Source organism: Notothenia coriiceps, unplaced genomic scaffold (genome assembly GCF_000735185.1).
Source record: "Notothenia coriiceps isolate Sejong01 unplaced genomic scaffold, NC01 NC01_scaffold00009286, whole genome shotgun sequence".
In the NCBI taxonomy this organism is placed as follows: Eukaryota; Metazoa; Chordata; class Actinopteri; order Perciformes; family Nototheniidae; genus Notothenia; species Notothenia coriiceps.
This window is the reverse complement of record NW_011341987.1, coordinates 26,951-45,333: the sequence shown is the minus strand read 5'-3', so window position 1 is coordinate 45,333 and position 18,383 is coordinate 26,951. Positions and strand designations below refer to the sequence as shown.

Sequence of the window (18,383 nt, the reverse complement as noted above, 5' to 3'; positions counted from 1 at the left end):
GAGAGGTAAAGAAAGTCGGAGTGATGGTGAAACAGAGAGTGACACTCACAAAGAGGTCAGCTCCCAGTGTGTTGATACGCCTGAGGAAGACATGCTACCAAAAGCTTAAGGGGTTCTCAACGAAATGACGGATTGTAACTTTTGGTGAGTTCAGAATTTATTCTAAACAAATGTTGTGACCTCTGGTATTTTCTTTATTATTTGATATTACTTTACACTGGAAAACATGCATCTTTGCTATTCTTGTCGAAATAATCTCCTAAAGCGCTGTTTCTTTAAATGTATTTTAGTTTCATACTTCATAACTTTTATATATGGTCAATTTTCAGCATCACTTCCCTTTAACATGTCATCGATGTTGAGTAAATTAAACGGTAAATTACTGATGCTTGTTTTGGTAACCGCACAGTGAGAGTGGTAAGGTGATGTGGTGGACGGTCATTAACTTTTAATATCCCCTCTCTCCGTAGAGGTACCTTACTCCTTGAGTCCTCCCTATTACTTAAATGAAAAAAGCAGCACCTATTTAATCACAACACTTTGTGAAATCATTAGGAATAACAGCCTGAGGAAAAATATGTGACGCCACTGTGTCACTTTGTGTGCTGCCATGAGATGAAGATGGCTGAGAAAGGGCCAGGGATGGCCACTCTTACATTCACCAGCATCATTGTCTGTGCTGTTTTACTGGGGCAAGGATCCCCTGAGAAGACAGGTGAGTGCACCACCAACAATTTTGCTAAATAAAATATTTAGTTCTTTATTACAACATGTGTTTTTTACATGATGCTGGGTTTAAGCTGTCTCCACTGGGACTTTTTCAGAAGGTGGTAAAAAGAACCAGAGAGATGCCATTCTGAAGGAGATCCTTTCAAAATGGAGTGCAGGAAGTGGCTGGAATCCTCAAAAAGCTCCCCCAGAAACAAACAGTGAACAATCGATGCCCCCTTGGGTAAGGAATATTATGGGGGGCCTAAAGACACTTGGCCTCCTCCCCAGCAAGAACCTGCCTTCGTTGAACAAGCCATTTGACCGGCACCGTCTCTCGGGGTTCCTCTACAACATCTCTCTGTACCTCCAGGAGATGGGTGCTGAGCTGGAGGAGGCCCCCGCGGAGCCAGACGAGGAGCAGCTGTGGGAGAAAGTGCTGCATTACTTCCTGCAGTCTGAAGGCAGCGCTGTACTGAACCAGTGGAACGACCAGGCACCACCTCGACCCAGCATCAGAGTGCAGGACTGGTTTCTGTCCATGCGGGGCAGCCCTCACTGGGACTGGCTCCTGGGGCTGCTGCAGAGTCTCATCAGTCTGTCGGAGCGGCAGCCCCAAAAGCCCCTGTTGTCTTTCCTGTCGCAGAACTGGAGGACAGTGAGTGCTGTGTTTGAGGCTACACTTCAGGCTCTGCTCAGTGGTACCTATGGCCAGGCCAGTGCAGGACTGCAGGGCTTCATCTGTGCTCTGAAGGGTCACAGTGACTGTGCCTTCAATGTCAGCTGGCTCCAGCAGCTGCTGCGCTTCCTAGAAACACGCAACTGGAAGCCTGTGGTGAGTCTCCACCCAGCAGGGGAAGGTGCTGAACACAGTAGGAGCTCAAGTGCATTTGGACGATTTAAGCCCTTCAGCCTGCCCCCTGAGGCCATGAGGCAGGACGGGTTGTCTGGTCACGCATCTGTGGAAGACGCAGAGGAGGAATATCCAGAATCCATACAAAGTTTCCTGCTTCAGGCGTTATCACGTTCAGGTGGAGGAGAGAGAGGGGGCCCCATGGCACAGAATAATCTGGCTCTGGTTCAGACTTTGGATGGGCTGCGGAGCGGCCTCCTACACAGGGTGGGTAGTTCTGTCTACGGTAACCTGAGGAAGAAAGTGTCACGAGTTACCATGGCACTGCTTGATGATGTCAGCAGCCTGGTGGACGTGCCGCAGCCCAACATTCGGGGCCGGTGCTCAGTCGGTGAGTATGTGGAGGAGTTTGCCCTCAAGGTTCATAATAATAATAATCATAACAGAACTAAAACCAAGTTATATTAGTACACTTCTCACACACATGTGATCATAGATTGATTAATTTCTTACATTTCCGTGTCAATGGCAAATCCTCATGATTGCAAAATTACAGCTCATTTCAACACTTCTAAACTAAATATGTTTGCCTTAACTCCCAAGCATAACAGATAAATACTGTTACGAAAAAGGTGCCCTGAAGTAAAACTCAACTTATTTGACATCCAGCCAAAATACATCAACAAAAGTAATCTCTTATTTCCTCGTAGGCAGGAGAGGAAAACAGAACGTGAACGTCATTCTTAAATTCACCAAATAACAAAGCTAACAAATAAAATCTGTCCTTCTCTGAAGTGGCATTCAATCTGCCGGTCTCTAGGGATAATGATTATGTTCCTGAGTGTTAGTCTGTGTCCATAGGGTGCTTTTACCCTTTTTTTCTCTGTAATTCACAAGTTCTAGTATATCATAGAATAATTCATTAATTAGGAAAAGGCATCCTCCCATTTTAGCTTACATACACAAATGCTGCTGTAGTTAGATACACATATCTATATCATAACTGTATGCTTTGCTTCAAAGCATGGTTGTGGAAAAAGCCATGATACTTCAGACATTAACTAAATAAAATGCTAATTTAAACGTAAAGAAGTAAATCATGCTTTATTTTGTGTTATTCACAGAGTAAAAAACAATGCAAAGAGCCTCATAAGTTTGGCCCTGGTTTCACCTGAAAGAAGCAGAGACAGTGACTGACACTGCTTTAAAATCTTTATAATCGTCCCGGCCGGTGAAAGCATCTGTTGATAGCCCAGCTAATCTCTTTATCCTCCCATTGATGTCGGTAACATTATATCTCGGGCATTGTTAGCTGAGCTGCACTGTTGCATCAGGCATGGTCGTGTACTGCAGGAGCTCCCAGCTGCCCTTTTCCACCGCTCATATACAGTAGGCCTACTCTGATTATCTGTAAATATGTGCTTTTCTTTTGTCTTTTTGAAGGTGACCTGAGACAACTGATCTTATGGTGAGATATCCCTAGGAATATAACCTTTTGTGTAATTGAAGCCACATATTTGAATGTAAGTTATAAGCAAAACAATTGTTTTTCCATTGTTCTGTTCACACCCATGCAGGGGGATAAAACATAATGTGACGTGGAACACTCAGGCTTTGGGCGTTAACTCCCAGGGTCTTCCAAGCTCACTGCCTTTCCTGTCCTGTCCCTCCACGGAAGGATATGAACAAAGATCACGACTAACACCGGCACACTCATCTCCAAAAACAGGCCCATCCTCACGAAAAATCCCAGATCAAAAACACCTTCACGACCTCCCTACCACACCTGAGCGCTCCCAGCCACAACAAGGCAGAAGAAGAGAAAGCAGCATCCAGCAGAGAGAAATGGAGTACTTCACCTCTATAGAAATCCTGGAGGCAGCGTGTAATGAATCCATCCCGGGGTTAACAGGCGTGTCCAACTTCACTGTGTTCCTCTACTGTAAATTGTTTGAAGGGGAAAACGGGTCAGTTGATCCTGCTGAGGCCCACATGGGTCTCGACCTGCATGCTACGTGCTCTGATGCAGCTTGGTACCTGTCTGCTGCTGAGGAGGACTTCCTCTGGGTTCATGTGTGCAGCGAGTACTTTGCCCATGAATTTAACAACACAGTCTGTGCCAACTCTTCTTTCTGGCTGCAGAGAGCACATCAGGTAATGAGCCACCTTTTGATAAAGGTGTTCTGGGAAGTTGCTATATCTGTGTCACAGTTAGGGTCAGGGTTACTGTTAGGTGTGCTGAGAACATGCTCACTGTTAGGGAAGATTCTTTGAAATCATAGCTTTGCAGGCTACAAATGACTTCAGACTGAAAGAATTTGAACTTCTCCAAAAGGAAGAAATCATGTTTGGTTAAAGCTAGAAAAAGATTTTTTTTGAAAAGATAACAAATAATTCACATGGTACTGCCAGCAAAAAAAGGTAACCCATTTGAGGTTTATCTCCAAAAATGCCACCTTGATCTCAGGGGATATACCCCCCAAAAATTGCCAACAAATTATTAACATGCATCTTTTTAGACCATTCGATTGATTTGATTATCGTTCCAGAAAGAACATGTACATAATGTTGTGTACATTAATGGTCAAAGGGGTTCAGTTACAATAGAAAATTAAAAAAACATGTTCTCTCTTTTAAGACTCTATAATGTTTGTAGTGTCAGCATTTAACGACAGAAAACATGGCAACAATTTACTTCACTACTCCAATACCACACTTGCTATGTATTGTTTTTCACTCATAATTTCTTCTACTTCATGTTTGCTTATTATATCATTATTATTTGCAGGCTGCTTCTACAAAGGACTACCATTCTTTTGACCTGACGAGTATAGATGAACTGTGTGTGCAGCTGCCGAGTGAGGCAATAGAAAGTCCGGTCCTGGATGATGACTGTCTGGCTCAGCTGGGCAGCAGGTTGCTCAGTGCGCAGGCCTTCAGACACTGTTTCCTGCCCAACAACTCCGTCATTATCTCAGCTCTGTGCGGGAGAGAGTCCCCTGACTCACAACAATCCCTGCCAGAGGAAAGCTGGGCCGCAGCGTACTGCTCGAAGATACTCAACATCTCCCATGAGGACAACTTTGAGGAGACTTGTCAGTACAGCGCATGGGCTGTGCATCATTTCACCAACTCTACGCTCCTGGAGCTCTGTGGGCAGACACATGGATTGAGAGAGTACATTTGTCTAAATGTCACACTCTACAATAAACTGTCAACATTAATCCCTCAGTTTGCTGATTTCTGTGCAGATCTGCAGGCGGAATTGGAGGGCAGGAAGTGCCTCCTGCAGAGGTTTTTTGAAATGCTCCCGGCGCCCTATGAGTTCGACACATCGCAGCTGTGTGTGGACCCGGCTCCTCTGCTTGTGGAAGCTCTGCACAAGCTCAGTGTGTGTGAGGTCGAGGGGGGGGAGCAGGAAGGGTTTTTAGTGGTGCTGGGATATGTGTTGAGGGTCCTAGACTTCATGGTAGGCCTCTCTTCGGGCCTTGATGAGGGGGAGAGAGAGGCGAGACAAGGTTTGGGTCAGGCCATCCTCCTCTCCAGTCTCCTTGACAACACACCCTGGGCCGCACTGCAGCCAGAAGCACAAAGGAGCATCCTTCACACCGTGGGAGTTTTCCTCCGCAGGGAGCAGAACGCCACTCTCAAAGAGGACCTACTGAGCTGCTTCAGTGTAAGATAGCTTACACACACACTCACACACACACAAACAAACACACAAAGCAAAGAGTAACTTGTTTTTCCTGTTACATCAGCCCGTCCTATGGGACCTCATCCAGCGGGACGACAACTCGTCTGCCCTGAGGTTCCTGCTGCAGGTACTGGCCTGTGCAGCTACTTTCCCATTGAACCTACACAACATCTCAGCTACCTGAACTTTATATTTAGATGAATCTCTGTATCTTTCCAGGAGTACCTCCAAATGCCCAGAGACAGCATCCGCACTCTTGTGATGTCTGCAGAAAAAGATGCTGTAAAGAGATTCATCTCCCACATGCATCAGAGCTGGGACCAGCTGCAAGTTGAGACCGACCAGGTTTGTCCTCAAACTCTGAAGAAAGTGATGTACTATCATTGATAAAAAAATGTATATGGACAGCTCAACCTAAAATGTTATCGACAAAATTATACCTCTAACCCGCAGTGCTATTTATCAAACCCCAAAAAAAACTAAATATAGTTGTTCAAGTTCTTGACCACAAGACGTGAAGTGCCATTTAGTTCCATTATATTTATAGGAGAAGGTACAAGTCTCTACAACTTGCAACAATCAACCCAGATTAAATAATAGCATCACTGATAAGAGAAAGAATATGTCTTTTTTATTTTATGCCAAATTGTGAAGTTGAAACCTTTTGTGCAGGTCCCTTTATTCCCTCAGTTTACTCCAGAGGGATGCTCTATTGCTTTTTCTTTGCTCTTTCTGTTTAAAAAAAATCAATTTCACGGCCCATGCATAGTTAAAGAGGGCCAAATTGAATGCACATCAGTTTGTGTCCCGCTCTTTTGTTTTCTCTGTCAGGCGTCTCAAAAAGAGTTGCAGGCCATGGAAACAATGACCGCTGCTTTCATCCATAAATTCCCCCGAGTGACCCCTGAATTGTTCGTGGACATGTCTCAGTTCATCCCCTTCATGTCTGTTTCCGATATTATGAGCTTCCCAGCATCCCTGATAGTCAACGACAGCGTGTGAGTCACTGAGATAAGAAATAGTTGCGTTTTATTTATCTTACTCTTCTAGTGCTTACAGATTCTGTTGCTCTTTAGGTTGACAGCCATTCGTGACCACAGCTCCGGGATGAAGTCGCTGCAGAAAAAGGCCTTTGTGAAGAGACTCCTGCAGTCCAGTGTGGTTGGGGATGTCCCAACATGGCCACCGTACTTTCTCAGTTCAATCCTCCCACTTTTGCCTTACCTCCCAGTCAGTCATTTTCAGCAGCTGACAACCAAACAGGTTGGCTCTCTTTCACAGTTTGTTATCGCAGACATGGTCAGACGATAAGTAAATTATTGTTAATATTAAATATGAACAAGGGAGAATCAAACACTCCTGGAGAGGGGCATACAAGGAAAAAAGGAAATAATAAGCCATTGCCTTCATAGATCTCACTCCAGTTATGGAAGATGTGGCAGTGCTCTCCACCATCATTACATTAAACCATCACTCAGTGGAGAACTTATTTAGACTCTTTACTTAACCAAATAGCTACTTACACACTTTAAAAAGACTTAGTTACCAATAAAATGGCTGCATTAAGAATGTTACTTAAGAACAAGTTTGTTTGGAATAGCAGATGATGTTTTAAAATATAGAAAGATAGTAGAACATGGTCACATTTGAGAAGCTGGAACCATTATTTAATACAAAATGTTTTTCTCAATGTACTAATCGTTCCAGCTCTGTATACACTTTTGTTGATAATTTATAGCGAAACTTATACAACTTGTTTTTTATAAGCATTTGTATGTGTTGTATGTACGAATCAAAATTCGTGGAGAAACTAGTAAATTAAACCTTTTTATGCTTTATTTCCGTCTAGCTTACTCCTCTGCTAGAGTTGCTAGGCAACAGCAGTCTGGATGGTGTAAGGGGGCGCCATGTGCTGCGGACGCTCTTCAGCAACAGGAATAATTTTACACGTGATGACATACCGAGGTGAGACCCAGAAACTCTCTCTCTTGTCTCTCTCTCTCTAGAGGGCCAAAACCAAAGTGCCATCCCATGTGTTTTGCAGGTTAGGAGTGCTTGTCTGTTACCTGGATCCAGGGGAGCTGGGATCCTTTCTCCAGGACTCGGCTGTGTCCTCGGCTCTCTGGCAGCAGTTGGCTCAGTGCATGTCCAAAGGGTTGGTCAGCACCAGCGGCAGGGTGAGCAGCAACTGTTCATGAGTCCAATACATCAAATGTGCTTTAAAACGACGTCCTCAATACTGACTATGTCTGTTAAACTATGTTTCGTGGTCAGCTGTCCTCTTGGTTGATACCCGCTGCTGAAGCCCTGAACGTCAGCAGCATGGCCCCTCGGGAGCTCTTGGCCCTCAGCGGTCTGTTTCCTCAGTTAGGAACTTCCTTCCTGCTGTCGCTCCCCTCACAGCAACTTCTGGAAATCCTCTCACAACCAGGATCACACAGTTACTCCCCAGCACAGGTCAGCAGGGATATATTTTTCATTTTTCATGTGACTTCTTGTCATGTTTTAGTATTAGTCAGGTCAAACGTGCTTCACAGAGTGTTTGAAGAAATGCAGGAATGTTCAAATAGATATACATCAGATAATATTAACAAAGACATATTAATACAATCAGAGTGCCACAGCATTCAATTTACAACAATGAAAGTTGCACACAAATAAAGACCTAATAAAGAAACTGTTTAGGCTTTGGAAATGATTTGATTGGGTTATTCGATATTCGAAAACCAAACCTTTTGGGTCAAATAAATGTTTGATTTCCATAAAAATGATTACATTTGGTTAACAAATCAAAAAAACATTTTCTCTAAGATACTACATGGATCTAAGATTCAGCCTTTACTGTTACATGTACTGTGAGGGTTTTCTCAGAACTGCAGACAATGCTTGCCAAATTTCTAGTGAAAGAAGATGATACCCAGATTTGTGAGATATGTGACCTTTGCACGATAACATTTCTATATCGATGTTTGAATATCTCTTCATTTTTAATGTTCCCAGGCTTTTCAAATATTACACAAAATATCACAGAACACCACTGTAAGTACACAGCCTTCAAAATATATTTGCTGCATTTCAGCCCACTGCACTTTCATCAGTGTGTTTCTCTCTCCCTGGCAGCTCACTGTAGACCAACTGTGCAGACTGAGGCCGTTATTCTCGGGTCTCTCCCCCGCTGTGCTCAGAGACCTCCAGTGGCCTGAGATCAGTGAAGCTCCCCACTGTCAGTGTTGGAGGACCATGCTAATTGAGCTTAAACCCGGACATAGAGCCATGCTATACAATGCAATGCAGGAGGTGACGCCGCTAATATCTGTACAACACTTCTCTTATCTTTTCATCCCTCCTTATAATTAGCTTTGGCTTGTCTGTTTTCACATGAGGATTAGATTGACAATAGAGGTGGTAAGGTTAATTTCCTTCCTGACAGATAAATCTCACAGGGCAAATATGACATTAAGTTAATTAAAAAAATCATTGGACTAATTATCTAGCTAATTTGGTTTTCCAGGAAGTTAATTGGATCCACATATGTCGTCCTTTTTTATGTTTACTTTAAAGGCTTCTTGGTTTAAATTCACCTTCTTGTATTGTTGTGTGAGTTAACAGGCTCTTCGCAGAGACTTGCAGAACATCACTCCGCAGGTGAACTGCCTTCTACCATGGCTTCCTCTGAGGAAGCTGACAGAAACTTTAAATGGGGAAACAGTTCTGAGAGATGTTGGCCTGTACAGAGACGTGCTCTGGTCACCACAGCAGGTGCGCACTTTACCTTAACCTACCTTTGTGTGCTGTTTCACACTGCATTGATACAACAACAATGGGTTGGTGGTTCTCTGACTAAAGAAGAAAATGTTACCAGCTTCGGTCCCATTAATCTGCAACTCATTAGATATGCTTCAGGTGAGCCTTTCAGGATATTAATACTCCCCACGCATCAGCTGCCATCAAGCTAATTAGTTTGGATGTAATACAATGGTGTAGAGGAGTGTAGTATACATTAATAATGGCTACCTTAAAGGGATTTTGTCACAGCCAAGAGTATATTTCACCTCCTGTTCCCGGCCTAACAAGACCTGAGTCAAATCAATAAAGTTTGCCCTTTTCAGTGAGTCGCTGCATCGCAGTATACTGTGACACTTAATATAAAACCAAAAATATGATATTTATACAAACCAAAAGTTTAATCTTCCTCTACCTTGCCATTGTGTTTGATATTTTGGAGACATCTGTGTGATTTTAAGCAACATGTCAACCACACTGTTGTTCCTTCAATAATTCAATTCAATACTAATCTGAATGTTTTTAGGTTTAACCCAAAACTCTTTGCACCTATTTAGAAAGTAATTTAAGTTTATTAGGTATTGCACCTTTCATATAATGTGCTTTACAAGAATAAAAATAAATAAAAATACAAGGTAGTGTATCTGGTGGGCTACATCAGCGATATACAACCTATGTTGAGTTTAAACCCAGACTTCATTTTTGCTGTGCAGAGCTGGAGATGGATTTTAAACAAACCAAAAGTTGGAGACATGTTTCCACAGCTTCAACAGATAGACATACTTGTTGTTATACCTAGGGGCACAACTCATGTCACAGAAGCAGTACACAATCGCAACCACCCTGAACAAAGAATAGAGCGCAGAAAGACACATTAACAACACAAATAAAACAAGAGTTACAATGAAAAAGTGTTCCTTTTAAATATGTGCATACAATGTGCAAACGTTTGTATGGTGTGCAAAATGGATATAGTTATGAGGTTGTTTATCGATGAACAATTCTTCATCCACTCTTGAGTCCAGACTGAGACATTAGAGGAAAGTGTTGTGGAAAGGGTTCATCCTTTAGAAACATGTATTGGATAATGCTGGCTTGTATGTGAGGGTTATGGGATCATTACAAATATGTGTGAACAATATTCTATTTTTTCTTTGTCGTGACAGGCACAACTTCTGTTCAAAAAGATCCATACATTTAAAAACATTACCCACAATATGGTGAGGTAAGTTGGATGAATTGCACCAGATCCTTGAGATCATTGGTGTTAATCATGATGTATTTGAACTTGCAAATTGAACACATTTCCAGGTGTGATACTTATCCAATAAGCAATTTAAATAAAACTTCTCTTTTTACTTTTAGGGATCTGGGTAATATTGCCAGTGGCATGAGTTGTGACTTTTTGAGGCTTTGGATCAACGATACAGATTTTGCAGAGCTGCTTCAGTTTGTGAGTGAGCTCCCTGGAGGCGTGAGACCGGCTCTGGTGAGGAACAAACACTTCAGCACCTCTCACAGTCTTTATAGTCTCTGATACGTAGCCATGATTCATGAATGTGCTGTTTTCACATATCAAATGACAATATTATGTTTGATTCTAACAAGTTCAGATATGTTCTGTCTGTGTTTCCAGAGAAAATGTATTGTAGAAGAACTGAGGAAACAACCTGAGCTCGCCCTCAGTGCTTTGAGCTCTGAGTTTGCTGTAACTTTACCGTATGTATCTCTTTTTAAAACGTAAATATTTCACCGTTTTGCCAAAATAACTGCTTTAACACTTCTGCTCTGTTCTATTTCAGCGTGACAATGATAGAGGATCTCTCTAATGTATCCTTCAGAGCCATTCTGGACCACATTCAGGCACACTTTGAGGATTTCCTCAGACTGCCATATTACAAGCAGACACATTTGGCAGAGAAGGCCGTAACTGAGCTGGTAAACACAAACAAAACCCATCAAAATACTGCCTTCATCATCTGCGTATCTTTAGATGATGTGCAGGAGTTGACACATTTCTTAAAATAGAAAAGTGATCAGAAACCATGCCGCATGTAATCTATTAACATCCTTATGTTGGAACAGAAATCCTTAATTAACCTCAGGGTATTTAAGAGGATAAACTGGCACCATGAGCATTCAGAACAAATGCTATTTTTGGTAAAAGGAAATTAGCGCTTGCCTCTGTGATGGTGACTCGTGTATTTGGTTTGTTTAAACAAACTGATGTGGCAGAAAGACCACACAGCATTTGTTTTTTTCAAGCTATTTCAAGAAAGCACACACGAACAGACACAAACAGAGAACAGATGGAGACAGAGATTCAGAACATAACCTGCTTCATCCTCTCAACAGCATGTCACACCACTAGTGAAGTCATATCAGTGTGAAATCCATGTGATCCAGCCCTACTGACAGTGTGCTGCTCTGCAGGGCTCTTTTCAGGCTCAGGGGGAGATTGATGGCTCCACTCTGGACGTCCTTGGGCCTTTACTGCCTTTCCTGGACCGGGACAGTTTGGCTCTGGTGGACAGAGCAGCTGTGGGTCTGCGGCTCGAGGAGATGAGAAGTTTCTGCCTTCCTAAAGAGACTCTGAGAGAAATGAGTGTCCTGCTCACAAAGAAAGACCTCCTCGGGTAAAAACACTCCTCATGTCCTGGTTATAACACCTGGGTCAATAAAATGTTAAGATATTGATTTGAAAAATTATTGAAGTGAGTTATAATAGCAACAGCTATCTGAAAATGTGATGGTTATGACACCTTTGTCAAAAGTATGTTAGGGGCTCATTTCAAAATATGCCTAAGATATAATATTTGGTCGCTTCATATTTTTTCTAGACATCTTTTAAAAAACAAATACACATTTATATTTTGATGGTGCACGATAAAATATATCACAGTTCATCCTTAGGTAAACATGAATGTGTGTCGTAAAGTTTCATGGTAATCCACCAAAAAGTCATTGAGATGTGTCAGTCTGAAACAAAGTGATGGACTGACAGGGAGACCTATCCATAGAACCGTAAAAATCATAAATAAGTGAAAATAAGTATTCGGTTTATACCTTTTGATTCCTATCCTCTAAAATGCATTAAATTCCATATAGAAAACTTGCTTGTAAGACATGGTTTGCATACATCTGTAGTGATAGTAAGATATGTGTATTCATTGCCAGGGAGCCGTCTAAATGGCAGGTTGGGGATGTGGAACATTTGGGCCGGCTGGTGTTTTCTCTCTCCACAAAGCAGCTTAACTCCATCCCTCTGGTAAGCACCTAAAAGCATCAACCCAGGGATTTAATTAATCTTACCTGCTTTTCGAGACACGGCCTGATATGTGTTTCCCCTGTGCAGACAGTGTTGAATACAGACACAGTGGAGCAGGTGCTGGAGGGCCAAAGTCTCTGGGAGGACAGTGTGGTGGGCGGAGTCTGTGTATCTCAGTGTGTGGACCAGCAGCGGCAGAAACTGAAGACTCAGAGTCTCATTCGAGGGATTGTCAAAGCTCGGAGCAGGAGGGCCAAAGGTTCTCTGAATATTTTCTATCTAAGCTGGCGTGATACTGTGGCTTATGTTTGGTGTAAGTTTTAACAGAGTGTTACATTCACTGCCCTCTCTTTGTGCAGTGCCAGTCCCAAGCTGTGCAGACATCAGAGGGACGTTTCCTTCAGCTTGGACCTCCACTCAGCTCAGCCGTATGTCACAGCAGGATCTGAATCAGTGCGTAGAAGTTTTTGCTCAGGATGCTTCTCTCAGCTCTGAGCAACGCCGAGCACTCTGGGTGAAACTCAGGCAGGTCAGTAAAACTGTGAAAGACCACAGGAGGTTTAGAATGTCTCAAATGTATTTCTTCACCCAAGCATTATCTTTATTGGTTTCTTTATAAACGCCCTAAGACTGAATCAGCCCATTACTCACCCCCTCCCCACTACCACCACACATCCCCTGTAACCCATCCAACCAGTATTTTCTCTTAAGCATATAACTATTCTAAGAAAATAAATAAATAAATAAAAACAGGGGAAAATAAGAAATTACATTCCGGGAATTAAAAGCCCTTGTGAATAATTTTTGTGCGGGATGAAACAAATAAAAAAATAAAACAGACGTAATTCAGAAATGTTAGAAAATAAATCCAACTATTTTAAACTCACCTGATTTTTCCTTCAGGTTATATAGTCTTTTAATGTTGTATACATGACACTTCTTAATTCGTCCATCTAGCAACTGTGGGTAGATGTTCATCTTTGTTGTGTTTTTTCACATCATCACCTTTCCCCCTCGCGGTATACAGTAGATATTGTTCCCATCAGGCCAATCTGAATACAGTATAATTACAAATTCTAATTCCACAGTGTTAAAACACTAGGTTACAGGTAAACGCACTGCATCGGAAATGTTACTCAAATAATGTAACCTGTGACCAATATTTAAGCCTATATTATATTATCAGATTAAGAGCCCAAAGTGACACCTTCAGTGTTTGTTTTGTCCACCAACAGTCCAGACCTCATAATTATGTAAAAACATGTAATTGTGGTGTTGGTGAGATTCTGCTTTCTTCAGTCCCTTCCTGGCTAGTAGTTGCCAACCATGAGAGAGATTACAGCAGAGTGAAACGTTTTAACATCAACATAATCTGTGGTTGAAACATGTTCTGGTTCTTCACTCACTGCAGTCCTTCGGTCCGGTGAGAGAGCTAGGGGGGGATCAGGTGCTAGCTCTGGGCCCGCTGGTGACTGAGATGGGAGACAGAGAGCTGCACGACACCAACCTCACAGACCAGGGAGTGTTGGCACATCTGGGGACACTGACACACTGGAGCCCAAAGAAGGTATAGTATTTAACATTCTGATGTACAACTGGAAGTAACGGGAATTATCTCCTCATAAACACTTTGGTATTATTAGTATGTGTTTAATGTTTCTATCTGTGTTTTTGTTTAAAGATGAGAGCGTTGATTTTAGGTGTGATGCGGAAACGAAAACTGAAAGTGGAGCAGTTAACAGCTCTTGATCTGGCAACGTTTGGCCATCTGATGTGTGGCCTGTATCCCTCAGAGATCAGAAGACTGAGCGCCTACAACCTCAGGTCGGTCACATACCTAAAGTATAAATGGTTAGTGGTAAATGGACTGAATTTATATAGCGCTTTTTCATTCTTTACAACCACTCAAAGTGCTTTTACAAATACAAGTCAGCATTCCCCCGGTTCACACAGAGGCAGAGGCCGCCATACAAGGTGCCATCTGCATGGGGAACAATTTACAAGACCAAACAAGACCAAATAACACGCTATAAAAGAAGGATCACACTCAGCAATATGTAGTCAAAAATAATTGTGACATATATACAATACAGGTAAATGGCATCAAAACAACGATGAACATATACCCAGTGCTAAAATCTTAAAAAATACATTTACTAAAGTACTGCACAGGTATTTATTTATTATTATTTCCATTTGAGGCTATTTTCTATAATATGATTCTGTGGAATGAGTACATTTACTTATTATACTTTGATTACATTTGAATGCTTACACTTTTCTACTTGAATGCAGGACTTTAACAGAGTTTTAAACACTAAGTATGTCTATGTTATCCTTAATAAGTGATCTGAGTTAGTCCACCACATACAGTCCAAAGATGTTGACGAATACTGCGCCTACACAACACTACTGAGCAGCATTGATAAAAAAAGTATAAATCCTTTAAATGCCATAACAGAATGACTTGCTTTAGGTTTCAGAGAGACATACATTGATTTTACATCCACCTGCCTACAGTTGCTAAATAACAGGAGGCTTGTGTGCATTTCTTAGAAGCACAACACTCATAAAACATTCTGCATACCCAGAGGAGGATAAAGTGCTAAATCGTTTTCTCACACTGCAGTCTGGCTGTCCTGTTCCTGCGGGAGACGTCCCTGCCGTGCACGGAGCAGCAGATGGAGGCGTTGACAAGCCGTTTGTCCAGACCTGAGGCCTTTGGTCCACTCAGTGCTTGGGGACCAGAAGTTTTCACGGAAATTGGGACAATAGCAGGTACAATGAAACATAATATCCTTCGGGGTATGAACGTTTTTGTGATAAACCTTTTCTTAAATTGATTTAAGTGAGGAGGGTGCAAGCAGGAAACGACAGCTCCTGGATGGAAAGTTGCAATTAAAAATATCCCTGAGCGTATACAAGTTTCGACAAATGTTTATACTACCTGTGATTTTACAAGAAGAAGATTATTTTCTGACTAAACATTGTTTGTGTCTCTGTCCAGTGGGCCTGGAGGACATGGTGCTGTCAGCTCTGGTACAAGAACAGGTGGAGGGAATCTCACCTGGAGCCATCGCCCTGATGTCCCCGAGAAAAATGGCAGTGAGTGTGAACCACGATTCTATGGCTAATTCATTCAAGCTAAACTACAAGACACTCTATAGCTTCATTATAAAGGTATATTAATGACATGTTATATAATTGCACTAATGGCAAATCTCTCTTACTTTTAAGATATGACATTTTACTTCAACAACAATCAAAGCCTTATAAAAGTGTCAAAGAAATGAATCAATAACTTTTTTGACTTGTTACATTAGGAAAAATAGTGGTATTTAAAATAAATAAATGATAGTTTGATTTTATTTTGCTGTTGTAGGGAAAAAAGTACTTACATTCTTGAAATAACTAAAAGTATGAATCTACTGTATCACTGAGAAAATACTCCAACACAAATAAAAACCTTACCCAAGTATACATTTGAAGTATTACCAGCAAAGTGCACTTAAAGTTTCAAAAGTAAAAGTGTTATTTCCATATCTATAAATTAACCTTTGTCTTTGTTTGATGTATCTTCTCTCTTTTTTTGGCAAACTAATTATACTAATTTGTATATTGGATGTTTGGGAGGAAGACAAAGTCAGAACAGAAAAAGATTCTTTTAAGAGGTGCTGGATCTTTTACACAATATTATCAAGAGTGTATTTTGACATGATATAAATAATAAAAAAATGTAATATCAAAGTTATTGTTAATACCAGTATATCCCAACACCCCTAATAGGTTCATAAGTGACTCCTCTAGAATGACAGTATCTTGTGTGTGTGTGTGTGTGTGTGTGTGTGTGTGTGTGTGTGTGTGTGTGTTTGACAGGTGGTGTTCAGTGCTGTTCAGATGTCGTGGCTGAGTGCCGAGCAGGCGTGGGCCGTCTCCGAGGAGCAGTGGGCAGAGCTGGACACCGAGCAGAGGCACGCTGTCGGCCTCGCAAGATATGAAGGAGACGTACTGCTGGAGCTGAGAGGTGTGTCTTTAAAAAAAACACTAGGAGGATAAAATGTATTTTTAATAACCTCCTTCATAATGAGGTTGTCTTGTTTCCTTGATGAAATGTTTGTGAGTGTATATCTTTTATATTACTTGTTTACACTCACAGGTTTTTACGAGGTGTAAATAAGGTGATAATGAATGCTGTGTTTCTGCTTCCACAGGGAGAAACTCGGCTCCAGCAGCAGACAGCTTCTCTATCCGCTCACTGGCTCTGTGCCTCTTGTTATGGCAACTCATTTAACAAGATGGAATGAGAGTAATTGTCCCTTGACCTCCCTTGGAAGCAACATATTTGTACTTCAAATAAATATTTTGAACTGTTCTGTTTCCCTTGTGAGTTGTTCCTTTAATTTACATCGCTCTTGATTGTGCTCTGCTGCACATGTTTCTCTTTTATTGCAGCTATCCACTTGAGAATAGATAAGTGTATGAGATGGTACTATATTTAATATTTTTTTGATAGAACAATTATAGGAAACAATGCAATAATACATGTTTGTGTGATAGAGAACATGGCGTTTGAAACGTTACATCATGTGTAGTCAAACAAAACCACTTGAGATTGTATTTTATTGAACTAAACAAAATGTCCCTTTACCTACAGACACTATGGGATGATAAACAACATTTTAAATCTTTCTCACATTTATTTCTATCACTTCTATCAAGCACTAACTACCTGAAACTCTTGAAGTGCAGTACATATCCTTTCTCGTAGTGTCTTCTATACTTCCTGTATGTTTGTAGCAAATATTTCATCTCCTCTGTACAAACTGAGATAACATGTATCTGTTTTTTAGCATTAAAAACGTCACAACGGGATAGATTAAGTATCAGAACTGTTATAGACTTCCAATCTGTAAATCTGATGATTTACTAATCCCTCCTGATGCCCCTGCACGCAGATTATGTGCTTTCCATGTTTTGAGAACTGCGACACTGTGACTGGACTTTAAGTGACAGCACTAGTCAAGTTACAACTGCTACAGTTTGTCTATTTGTCTGTATATTTTTTTATAAATTAAAAACACAAATGTTTGCTCTTACTGTAAGTAATTAACTGGGAAAGTCTCATGGTGGTATCTATTAGTGTTTATCCTATTTTCATTGTGATATATTTTTGTTCCATTTTTAACCTATTCTCTGAAACGTTGATGATTAAACAGCGCCCTTTGGTTTATGTGCGTAGAATGAAAGAGGTCAGATTACCAACCAGGCAAAGCAAGCAACTGCCCCGAGGCATTGGGAACCAAGAAAGCCCCCTAGGTTCACTGCCTGTTCATTCTTCTTTTTCAATTATTTTGGTATAGAATCTGACCCACTAAAGTACTATATCTATAAGGGAAATATTAGCACATGGTATAGCTTTGTGTTGTACAGGGGCTCCTTATGAAAATGTAATTGTTGTTAACTGTTGAACCAATAAGCAGTTATTGGCCTCACATGTCTTATTTTCAATTATTAGTTTTTTTTTTAGCACTGTATGGCCTTGCAGTATTAGTTCCAGTTGAATAATTACAGAAAATGAGAGGAGAGAGGGGGAGAGAGAGGGGGAGATAGAGTAGAGGCCGGACGAGGAACCAGGGATGTTGCGGTTCATGGTTGACGACGAGGGCAGCCCCCTAGTGCATATTTCCAATCAAATTTGGTTTAATTTAATTATCACAAACTCTGACGCACAGAAAACCTTGCACCAGATTAATGGGGGGGGAAACGCATCACCTGCAGGAAACAGCGTCTGAGGGCTTCTTAATATTTAATAAACTATGAATGTTTCATATCCATGTAACGGGAAGAAACTCAGCTAACTGATCATTTTTATTTATTTTTGCAAAATAACGCTGAGCCTCTTAATTAGCCACGAGCGAAAAAATGCTAACGCCGTTTGCACAGAAAACACGGTATAACACCCTTATTACTTATCGTAACTGCAAATCCAACATATCGACTAACATCGTGAGAAGACTCAGAATCGATATCATCACTCCATGATAAGAACTCGCAACCATATAAACAAAAACAGACAT

General features: G+C 41.3%; 1 protein-coding gene across 1 annotated transcript; it reads left to right on the top strand.

Annotated features, from left to right (window-relative positions):
- The first annotated feature begins 621 nt into the window (after nt 1-621).
- Nucleotides 622-16,638, top strand: LOC104945216 (stereocilin). Its single transcript, XM_010770852.1, has 30 exons — nt 622-715; nt 825-1,952; nt 3,005-3,029; nt 3,139-3,715; nt 4,350-4,713; nt 4,813-5,237; nt 5,320-5,382; nt 5,475-5,600; nt 6,087-6,253; nt 6,332-6,518; nt 7,105-7,220; nt 7,300-7,432; nt 7,530-7,712; nt 8,256-8,294; nt 8,376-8,552; nt 8,865-9,014; nt 10,205-10,263; nt 10,404-10,527; nt 10,675-10,757; nt 10,841-10,976; nt 11,472-11,674; nt 12,216-12,306; nt 12,394-12,565; nt 12,666-12,835; nt 13,718-13,873; nt 13,988-14,130; nt 14,936-15,084; nt 15,314-15,411; nt 16,183-16,330; nt 16,518-16,638. The coding sequence occupies exons 1-30, from the start codon at nt 622-624 to the stop codon at nt 16,595-16,597; spliced, it is 5,766 nt and encodes a 1,921-aa protein (XP_010769154.1). The 3' UTR covers nt 16,598-16,638.
- The last annotated feature ends 1,745 nt before the right edge of the window (nt 16,639-18,383 follow it).